The sequence below is a fragment of the Henckelia pumila genome, chromosome 3, assembly GCF_033568475.1.
Source record: "Henckelia pumila isolate YLH828 chromosome 3, ASM3356847v2, whole genome shotgun sequence".
Lineage (NCBI taxonomy): Eukaryota > Viridiplantae > Streptophyta > Magnoliopsida > Lamiales > Gesneriaceae > Henckelia > Henckelia pumila.
This window is the reverse complement of record NC_133122.1, coordinates 183,697,029-183,708,263: the sequence shown is the minus strand read 5'-3', so window position 1 is coordinate 183,708,263 and position 11,235 is coordinate 183,697,029. Positions and strand designations below refer to the sequence as shown.

At 34.6% G+C, this 11,235-nt stretch overlaps 2 protein-coding genes across 3 annotated transcripts; one reads left to right on the top strand and one right to left on the bottom strand.

The window, feature by feature from the left end:
• The first annotated feature begins 536 nt into the window (after window positions 1-536).
• Window positions 537-1,679, top strand: LOC140892531 (zinc-finger homeodomain protein 2-like). The gene has a single exon (XM_073301450.1). The coding sequence runs from the start codon at window positions 671-673 to the stop codon at window positions 1,547-1,549; it is 879 nt and encodes a 292-aa protein (XP_073157551.1). The 5' UTR covers window positions 537-670; the 3' UTR covers window positions 1,550-1,679.
• A 2,558-nt stretch (window positions 1,680-4,237) lies between these two features.
• LOC140887762 (uncharacterized) lies at window positions 4,238-9,995 on the bottom strand. 2 transcript variants are annotated; one of them, XM_073295220.1, is made up of 9 exons: window positions 9,537-9,995; window positions 9,369-9,464; window positions 8,573-8,683; window positions 8,013-8,322; window positions 6,799-6,889; window positions 6,036-6,378; window positions 5,788-5,936; window positions 4,599-5,101; window positions 4,238-4,515 (listed from the first exon to the last, which is right to left on the bottom strand). In XM_073295220.1, the coding sequence occupies exons 1-9, from the start codon at window positions 9,813-9,815 to the stop codon at window positions 4,511-4,513; spliced, it is 1,887 nt and encodes a 628-aa protein (XP_073151321.1). In that variant the 5' UTR covers window positions 9,816-9,995; the 3' UTR covers window positions 4,238-4,510. The 2 variants fall into 2 exon arrangements, with proteins under 2 accessions (XP_073151321.1, XP_073151320.1); XM_073295219.1 differs by lacking the exon at window positions 4,238-4,515 and having other exon boundaries at window positions 4,539-5,101; window positions 9,537-9,994.
• Between the last annotated feature and the right edge of the window lie 1,240 nt (window positions 9,996-11,235).

Here is an 11,235-nt window from a genome sequence, read left to right as displayed (position 1 = left end):
AATTTTTGTACATTTTTTTTTTATGCACACATCATACTAGTAATTTATATGCATTCTAACAGTGTCCAATAACCCCTTTGCTCTGAATTTCTTGACTGGTTGGGATTTTTCGTGGCTAAGAATCTTTCGGTGGGCTGTCGGGAGACAGTACACACTTCTTGAATACCTCCACCTATCTTTCTCTTTCCGTCTTTATTATTAAGAGACTTGTGATTATTAATTCCTTAAAAAAAAAAAGATCTAATATGTCTAAATTATATATATAAACACCATTTAATCTAATTTTTAATTTCTGAAAAAGAAATATTTTGGATTTCAGAGAGGCTTTTTTACCCCATTTGATGTTGAGGACGGTTGTGCACTAATGGCACTGTTTTTTTTTATTCATACTGTCTTTGTTTAATAAGGGTCCCACAAAATTTAGTTTAAAGATTCTGTGTGTAAAGATTATCTTGATATCAATTAATATTAATTAAATAAATGTTGAACATGCATATTCTTGCTGAAATAGGGTTTAGCATTGGTAAAAGGGTTGGTGGGGTTAGCAGTACAAAACAATTAAGAGAGAGAGCCATAGAAGATCAAATCTATGCTTCCATTTGCTCTTTTAGCTTAGCTAAATTATTAGAGGATCGAATCAAGATTTGTTGAATATTATGATAATAGGAATATGGAAAGCAAAAGGGGATCACAAACAGATGGCAATTATAAAACACCACAAATAATCATTCCGGTGAAGCTGCCTCTTGCGCCTATAGCTATAGTCTCCACTTCAGGTAATGCAACGGTTTCCACCCGCCGCGGAAGCGCCATTTTCAGCCCTACTCAAACCCTAGATCCGCACGGCCGTCCTCCGCCGCAGCTCCACCGTCAGCCTCCTCTTCACCTGCAGCTGCCGCTTGTTTATAAAGATCCCACCACCCCAGATCCAGATCCAGCTCCGGCGGTCCATGGAGCTTCAAATTCGAGGGCAACGCCGCCATCACCAGACTTACCCCCGCCGGCGGCGGTGGCGGAGTCCGGGTTAAATGATACTTGTCCGATCAGATATAGAGAATGCCTCAAGAATCATGCTGCGAGCATGGGGGGTCATGTGGTGGACGGATGCGGAGAATTCATGTCCAGCGGAGCCCCAGAAGCCTTGAGATGCGCCGCCTGCGACTGCCACCGGAATTTCCACCGCAAAGAATTAGTCAAAGTAGGCCAGCCGCCGCAAACCCAAATAATCCACCCTTTTCCCAACAACCAAGAGCAAAAGTATCAGAAAAGCGGAGGAGATGCGGCGGCGGAGTACTCTTCCTGCAGCGAGGACCTCAACATGTTGGAATCAATTAGCGGACATGCAGCGAAGAAGAGGTTCCGCACGAAATTCAGCAAAGAACAGAAGGATCGGATGCAAGAATTCGCGACCAAGCTGGATTGGAGGATCCACAAACAAGAGGACGATGAATTGCAGAGATTCTGCGGCCAAATTGGGGTGAAGAGGCAAGTTTTCAAGGTTTGGATGCACAACAATAAACAAGCCATGAAAAGGAAACTAATTAATTAATTAGCTAATTTATATAATGTAGCTACAAATAAATTAATCCATGAATTAATTATTTAGATTCCTTCCCCTCCATAACTCTATACATATGCTGTGAGTTAAAATTAAAGACGGGAAAATGTGTACCACCCAACTTCTGCAATCTTCTTTAAAACAAATTTTTCCTTGAAAAATATTGCATGATATTAGTTTAAGGGAAATTAATTAAAAAGAATTGATCTGATTAAAGTAGTAGTAATTGGTAAATGAAAATGTGTGTAAATCTAATTTATGTTTCGTAAATGGCTCATGATATAAGCACGGATTAGTTATGGCAGCACCATACAAATGAAAATTCTTACATAGATAGGATTAATATATACCACTTCTTCATTTATGCTCTTACATAGTAATTTAATTTAAGTTAGTAATTAATGTCTATTTTTACTTTAAGTTAATTAAATGTTCCTATATGTTATGTGGTTCTCACATGCATGGCACATACATTTTCCTAGTCAGATAAAATATATAAGTCAAACTACATATTGTAGCTAGGCTGTAGCACATGATAGCCAAAGGTTGTGACAATGGGCTAATTCTAAATTTCTCACTCGTACATCGAAAACAAGATTGGTCCCTATCAGGGGCGGAAAATGTTTAATTTGGTGGGCAAAAAAATTGTTTCGAAATATATATATATATATATAAAGATTAATTATCAAGGATGTTGATGAAAAAATTATTAGATTGAGATTTTGATAAAAATATAAAGCAACATGTTATACACTTAAAAAATTTTCATATTAAAACTCCGAAAAGAACTTGTTTAACAAAAAACCCAAAACAACTATCTTATCACACATGAAATTTATATTATCATAAATTATTCATACCAATACACAATCAGTGGATGAAGTAAATTATAATTTAATTTTAAACTGATTATTTATTGAAACTCATTTGTCTTTACGTTTAGCAATAAATAAAAAAATGTATGTCCTTAAAAAACATAAAATAAAAAATGTACGTTTTTTTAATCCATAAAAAATATATGTTGTAACTGGTAATCTGGTATTATCAATATATTATTAATTATTAACTTTTGTTATTCCCCAACCGAATTCAAATGTCACGCTGCAAATTCTAATTTGTATTTGCATTTATTTTTGTGTTATAAAAGTTAATAAAAAAATGAAAAATTTTCGTGTAACTATATTGCACGGTCAACTCAACTAATAAAAAAAATTAGAACAAATTCAAAGTTAGAAGGTGCCTAAACTAATGGCCAGTGGGTATTAGAAATTTTGGGCAAAATCTGCCGGGCAATTGCCCGGTTTTGCCCGTATAATACATCCGCCTTTGGTCCCTATTGGGGTTTTGTACATGCTGCCTGTGAGCAACGTGTATCCCCATCCTGATTTGGATCAATCAAAACTCGTCACGCTATCTACGGGGCACTACCCTGTGGGTAGCATCGACAGTTCCACCTATAGGATATATATATTGTTATGCGCGATCAAACTATGACGCATAAATCGACTAGGCACGCAGCTGTGCATGTATGCTCATGGTGGCGTTGTATCTCGCGCCCGCCCGTCTACTGTGGCCATCGTCCCAGATGGTTTTAACACTCGGAGATCAAACTACGCCTAGTATGATACTCATTCATTTCAAATATAGGTTATTCGGTGAACCCTCAACTTGGTCTTCACACAATTTTCAGCTCATAACTATATATACTTCATACGATTATTCATATCCGCCATTAATTGGTAGTCGGAAACGTACATCACTTTGCTCGTGGTGGTACGTGTTTGTATCGCATTAGCAACATAGATGCATGAAAGGTACATCAATATTGTCATCCCAAGTCCCAACTTATGATCCAAATTGACACCATCTTGCTCATGATAATTAAATGTTCCTTCCAAGCATATAAATATTAAGTTGTAAAACTCATATATTGGCAAAGTCACAATTGGCCAATCGTATGTATATCTTCGACATCTACATATATTCTCCTGAATAATAGTCATCGAAGCTGTTTCATGGAAAAATCTCACACCCTCCAACTTCTTTGTTTGTATTTTTTGGGCCATTACTGGCCATAAAAAGGATCGTTGGATCTCAATCAAACTATATAACATGCCTGTTGAATGCAAACGGACATTCTCTTACCCGAAGGGTGTCATTTTTAGGGATGATTTGACGAGCACAAAAAAAAAAAAGAAAAAAAAAAAAAAGAAAAGAAAGAACAGGGAAAAAAAAAAAATTCAATGCTAGAGATTTAGTGGCTAACGTGCTTCGACAATTTTTACTGTAAGAACTAAGAACCAATACCATTTATACTTGGACTGGACGGGATTTCGACGGCTCGTTGACTTGCTACAAGGACGGGTGGAGACTTGTCTTGGCACCTACTTTAATAATTTTAGAAAATTATAAACAAATTATAAAGTGCCAAAAATATCTCTTTTCAGTATTAAAGATTAAAAAGAACTACGTTAAAAAAAAAAAAAAGATTAAAAAGAACTACCCATTCTATTGATTGATTTTCTACAGATACACCGTCGACTGAGTTATTGTTTTGGCGTTTTTTGATAAAAATTAGATCGATTCAATTCGATTGTTCGATGATGTACTTTTACTTGTTACAGCGTACAAAAATTAACATTTCAAATCTTATTATGTTCAACTATCAAATTACAAATATAAAACACAATGACTCGTATCATCTAACATATGCCAAACAATTGGGAAAGAAAATCCGGACGACTCCCAATCTATTTGAGCGCATCATCTATTGAAAAATATCCTCCAATTAAAGTCAAGATACCTCAATTTTGTCAGTAAAATCTTCTCTCAACAAAGGATTATTTTCGTTTAGTCCAAGATATAAATACAATATCCTCAAAATTAGCAAAGGAAGCATGTCTTTCAGCAGCAAATAAATGGTAACGGAGCTATCTCTTCGGTCCTCCCTAGTCATCCTTCGCCCAAACAAATCGTATGAGTGGGTAATAATTTGAATCCTAAAACGACCCATGCACCAAAAACATTTAAAACGACTCACCCCCTTCGGCTCCTAGTTTGATTCGCTGGTGATGTTCAGCAACTTTGTAATCCACGATCTCCTTAAATAGATTGGAGTCAAGAACACAGTCAGGGAGTCCGTAAACAGCTGCTTGAACACTTGCCATGAGTTTCGCTATCTCACGTCCTGAAAATCCTTCTGTTTTCCGAGCAGCTTCTTTGATGTCGTCGTCTGACAAATCTTTTATGGATATTTTTTGTGATTTCTTCTTGAAAAGGTGACTCCATTTGGAGTTTCTGCTGTCGTCGTCTTCTCCGCAGAGGTACTTGGTCAAGTAAAGCTTAAGTAGTTTGAAACGTTCATTTTCCTGGGGAAGAGGGAATTCGATAACATCATCAATCCGATCAGTCACGGCACTGTCAAGATCTCCTGGCCTGTTCGTGGCTAGAACAAGAACAACATCTCTAGACTGGTCTCCGGTACGGAAGAGCAAAGCATTAAGGGCACTTCTTTGAGCTTCGCTCATGTGTTTGCTGTTACGTCTACAAGAAAAGATATTGGGTATGTTTTAATATATACTGGTAGGAAAAAATAGGTAATAATATTTATAGCTTTCCAGCGGTAACAGCGCGGTAACTCAAAAAACACATCAATGAATAGGGATTAATAATCTATGTATAACTTATCTTATCCAATCTGGCGTTCTTGTTGTCATATTATTTATCCATCTATTAATTATTTATTTTACATCGATCAAATCATTAATTATTTATCTTATATCAACCAAATCATTGAATTTAAATTACTATATCACCCCTTATAAACAATATTATTCATATTTTATTTATTGTTAAAAGGACAAAATAGTAATTTATCATTTTTATATAAACTTTAATCAATCAAATCAAATAAACTATACTCTATCAATCAAATCAAATACTATATTAACTATCATTTCTTATTTATTTTTTATTACATTACATTACTTATCTATGTATTATTTATCTTACACTCAAACCAAACGGAGGCAAGAGTTGTGCAAGTGAACAATTTATATTGATGGTTATTTTAACTGCTCAGTGACAACTCCAGTCTGTCCATAAGCTTAAAATTTAAATTTCCTCTCCCCCTTAGCTCTGGTTATAGCCAAAATATGACATTCAGGCATTACAATCGTGGTTAAAAAGTAAATATTACGCAGCACAGTCGATAAAAAAAAATTACTTACTCGCATAGAAAAGCATCAGCCTCATCGATGAAGAGGAGCAAACCTTTCTTTGACTTTTTTGACCAATCAAATATATCATGTATTTTGGTAACAGCTTGTGCTCCCAATGGTGCAACATCTCCTCCTGTCATCATGGCATAATCCAGGCCCTGCAAATATTAATCTGAAGTTGTTTATGTGCATGTGTTTTATGGAAGATCATAATATTCGCTAGTCGCTTAAGAAATCGGATTTAAAGAAATTTTTACCGACTTTCGAGCTATTTCCCTAGCAACCATGGTTTTACCAGTACCGGGGGGGCCATAAAATAGCATATTCCGAAATGGTGCCTGGTGGACTTTGGTATTTGATGTAGCTCGAGCAAGGTGCTCTATTCTCTTTTGTAGAGAAGGATGTAGAACAATATCTCCAAGAGCAGATTTATTTTGTGTAGGCGATGCCGCCCCAGCTCCTGTACTATATCTAACCACTTTATCAGCTGCTCGAGAACCTATCCCTGACCATGGAAACTTTGCCATAGATGATTCCCGAATCAGTGATGGCTGACCAAGGATCCTATTGACATAGCCCCAGATAACTCGAGCACCTTCCCTGAGCACAAAAAGGATTGAAGGTAAGAAGCTACTTCTTCTAAGCACTATAACTATATTACAACTAACAAATTTTAAAGAATTACTAAACCGGTAAACACCAGCGTTTTGGTACTGCAAAGTATTCAAAAGTGAATTATTTCAGATTTATCAAATCTGACCAGAATGACATGATACGAATAAACTTGCATGATGAACTCCATATGCTTCGGACATGTAAGCAGCAGCAACAAATTATTAGTCATAGATACGTACTTAGATATTGCCCATATAAAACAATTGGAGTCGTTAAGGAACACAAGCACACAAGCATGGGTGAGGTTATTATACACAATGCAAAAGCACTTAGCAGCATTAAATCATGTTTCCAATTTCAAGAATACTTTGTAAATAAAGTAATACAGGTATAAAGGAATTAAACCTAGTGGTATAAACTCCGGCAGCTAATGCAGTAGCTCCTCCAACCGTCATCACCAACCGACTTCTGTCAGTCAATAGAACTCGAAAACCCCCTGCATATTACACATCAAAGTTGACAAACTGCTACAGGACTACAATAGATAAAGAACAGTCACCACTTGTACAACAAAATAAGCAATTTGGCCATGCAAAACTTGATGTGCGCCTGTGATAAGAAAGCAACTGCTATGCAGCAACCAACTCACACGCTAGCTACAAGCATGGTTTCATTTTGCAAAGGCCATAAAACTCTTGATATAACATGGACATGCTAATAATTTTAGGAAAAAGTTAAAACACATAAATCCATTCTGCATCGAAGTTTAAATTAAGCTTCTATCAACTGCAATATATATTTATTGAACATTACAACTTTTCAAATTCATATCAAATTTATCCTCATAGAAAGTTAATTTAATAATTAAGAATTTAATTCAATTCCTCTACAGATTGCAACATGCACCATAATTGTTGGCCACAAGCTCAAAACCATGTTCAACTATAATTAGCTGATGAAAATGGTTAAAAACTGGTACTTCAAATTCGAACTTAAAATTTCACGTGAAACTGAGTTTGAATGTAAAAATTCTAGAGCTCCACTCCAATTTGATTTGTTATATCATGAACGAAATCAAAATAATAAAATATTTCAAACATAATAAAGAACTTTCAATTAAAAAAAACATCATTTTAGAACTGGAGTCTATATAATCTGCGAGGCCCTCAGCTTGGACCCAAAAGAATTTAAGACCTTGTTTTGTGCTCTACCTACTAGCAGTTCTGTAACCTATATAGTCATATTAAGTTACTAAGCATAACACGATTCCATCAGCCCTGAAATAGAGGCTCCCATTTTAGAATGAAATGTTTAAAGGCCAAGCCAATAAAATTTTTGACCTTGATTACTTATAACCCCAGTTTATGCCCCAACCACCAGTTGGGCAATTGATTTTTTTGCAAATGCAAGAAGCATAGAGCGGAAGATATAAAGTTTCTAAAGATCCAACATGCAAATCAAGACTGGAAACTAAATAATTAACACACGGTAAAAGAATAAAAATAGGTATCAAATCCAATAGTGGTACAACTGGAGATCCCTGACCTGATCTGAGGGTTGGAACAAAATTATGGGAATGTATGATGGAAAAACATGAACATTTTAAAGCACGTGAGTACCTTCAATATGACTGAAAGTTGTATTTATTGCAGCAAGCCACTTTTCTCTTTCACCATTTATCTTCTCTAGAAGCATTCTTCTGTTATGGTCCTCAGTTAATTTTGCTTCATGTGCGCGACCTTCTGCTTCAGCCATTGCCTTCACTCTTATTGTTTCTCGTTCTATTTCGGCTCTCTCTTTCTCTGTCTCACGTTGCTGAGCTTGAATCTGTTCTTCAGTAGCTCGCCTCGCCTGTTCTTTTCTTATGGATGACTCCTCTTGCATTTGGACCAATTCGGCATTATGTCGTCTCTGAGCTTCATTATCTGTCTGAATTTAAGGCAGATTGTTAAGATAACCATGCAGAAACACGGCCAATGCACCTCACGCCTACCAAGATCTATGCTACATTTCAAATTTGGTTCAAAACTTAGGGAACAATGTACATAGATAGAAGCATACAAGTTTCTAAATCGATAGTTCAACTTCTAAAGAAAAATCAAACAATCCATATTAAGTTCTACTACCTCGATTTCTCATAAATTCATAATGACAGGACAAGAACAGTGATAACAGATACCTGCATTCTTTTCCGAGCCAATTCATCTTCGTATCTCAACATTTGTGCCTTAGCTTGTGCCTGTTGTTGATATAGATTCCTCTGGTCTTCGGCCCACTTTTGTTGCTTGTCCTGAATATACAAAGTTAATTTTAGTCTTTAGATTAAATTTGATATACTAAGTAGAGACCAGCAGGACTCCAAAATCAGGCCAATAACATGAGCTTTTGGTAAGGGCCAAATCAAATGCAAGCAAAATATGCAAACTTAAGAAAAATATCCTCGTAACATGTAAGCTGTAACTGTAAGCGCCTAGTTCAAGATAACGGGACGGACAGGTGACATTAATCATTGATGAAAGTTAAGACTTAAATCAAATCACTGTCTTGGAAGCATTTGAGCCACAGAAATTTCAAATAAATAAGTCTTGTATTAAGAGTATAATGATTCAGGCATGCACGGAACAAGAGGACAAGGAGGGATGAACTCCCCTTCCCCTCGTTCAAAACTCAAAAGTAAACAAAATTAAGTTTCACCAGTAAATTTTTCAAAATTCAAGTTTTGCCTCCTCTATTCCAAAGTCATATTTCTACTCACGTGGATGTTAAGTGTATGACAAAGATCATATAATAAATACATGGACCTGCTATCCTAGGGTTGCTTCACGATTTAAAAAAAAAATCCAAGAAAAAAATAAACATAAATTTGTGATATTGTTTTCTGTAAAGGACAATGAATGCAGTCTATATAACTGAATAGAGAAGATAAGAGAATGACTCGTTTTATCTATCTATACAATCTAAATAGAACCACGCACAATATCAGCGTGAGCTTGAATAGCCTCATAATTAGCCTTCTCTGCAGCTAATTCTGCCAGACGAGTTTCCTCCTGCTTCCTCATCACCTCAAAGACCTTCAAAAATATCAACAAACCGTCAAAAAATCATCTTTTTCCCTGGAAACATCACCCCAAATATAAAACTACCTGTTTAGAATAAGACGAGTTATTGATTTCTCTGAGAGCTTTAGCTCCCCTCTCTAACGACTCGGGATCAAAGCCGCGTTTAGAGACCTCGACAGCCGGTTGATGCTCCGAACCGGCAGGATTCGCGGCGGAAGCATCGGGAGGAGGTGAAGGAGGCGATGGCGAAGAGGAGAAGGGATAAAATGCGTAGACACAGTTGGGGGATGTGTTCGAAGAGGCCGCCGCCGCCGTTGCAGCCGCAGCTAATGCCGCCCAAGACGAAAATCTGGATCCCAACATTTAGCAGAATTAATCCGAATTTTGATAGTTAATCAACAGATTAATACGACATTGACCAAATTCTTCGGAGAAGCAAGAGTCTTGAAGAGTGGCGCCATAAATCCAGAAATTGATATTGATACCATAAACCCTCTTCTGTTCGCCTGAAATTGGAGACTAGGGTTTAAGGGGTCCGTCTGTTTAATTGTAGGGACATTTTGGTAAAATCATCACTGAACCTTTCTTGCTCCAGGGGTAACCATTTGTTTTAACATCACTCAACGTATAGCAAATTGATATGTGAATTTTTAGTAATACCTCAATTGGTATATAATATATACGTTCATTTATGTTATTTTAGATAAAATTTTACTTCAATATCTATTTTACTCTTATAAAAAAAACTATAAATTGAAATTCGTTTTGTTAAACTATGACCCAATATTATTTTGTATGAGCATGATTTTGACATAACTAATATATTATTATTTTTTGAATCGTAATTATTATTTATTTAGATTTGTCAATTTCAAGCCTACGATACTTGTTTTACTTGAGATTTTTGTTAGATTTAATGAAATTTTCAGTTAACTAAAATATTTATTTATCATAATATAATATTTATTTGAATGCTTTTCAAAAACACGAAAAAAGAAATTCGAAAAGTGTTCACAAAAAAAAAAAAATGAAATAAGAGATTCGAGAAGAGTGTAAAAAAATGTAAATAATTTTACATAATTAAATTGATAAAATTAGAAAATAGATATTTTATTTTTCTAAATATTTTTGAATTAATTTTCAATTCAAACTTGTTTTTTTTAACTCAAAATTTTCTGGTGAAATTTTCAATTAATTAAAATTTTTTTTTGTTTATTGTAATTACTATTTATTTGATTCTTTGTTTAAAAAAAAGTACATCGTGAAAAAGTTGCAACGTACGCATAAATTAAAGTTTAACTAAATAAAAATATATAATTACTTTTATATTAAGAAAATTTTATTTATTTAAAATAATTTAAATATTATATATATATATATATATATCTTACATTTTTACTATATTAATATTATAGTATAGAACATCTAATTAACTAAATTTCGATTAATTGATGAAATTTGCTTTAAAATTATCATTAAATTCTAACTCAATTTTCAATAAAAACAAAATTATTAGTTAAATTAGTCATTTTATATGGATTTCTCGTTTTTAGCTATTAGATGTTTTATTATTTACTTTAATGATACTCACTTTATGCCCTTTGGTAATTTTTTTTTATTTACAAAACTGTCACTCATTTTGTAAAATTGATATATCTATTTTCGTTTTTGTGACTATTTGTTTAGGAAAAAACTATATATTTTTTATATTATTAAAATATTACACTTTATTTTTATTTTTGTTTTCGCTAAAAAAAACAGAGCAATACGAGCACGCAACGCG

Bases quoted from the DNA above. Each gene is read 5' to 3' on its own strand.
- LOC140892531 (XM_073301450.1), top strand. From the start codon at position 671: ATGGAAAGCAAAAGGGGATCACAAACAGATGGCAATTATAAAACACCA.
- LOC140887762 (XM_073295219.1), bottom strand. From the start codon at position 9,815: ATGTTGGGATCCAGATTTTCGTCTTGGGCGGCATTAGCTGCGGCTGCA. The intron at 8,323-8,572 runs GTATCTGTTATC...CCTTAAATTCAG, and splicing joins TGGCTCGGAAAAGAATGCAG to ACAGATAATGAAGCTCAGAG. The intron at 6,379-6,798 runs GTTTAATTCCTT...TTTTGTGCTCAG, and splicing joins GCCGGAGTTTATACCACTAG to GGAAGGTGCTCGAGTTATCT.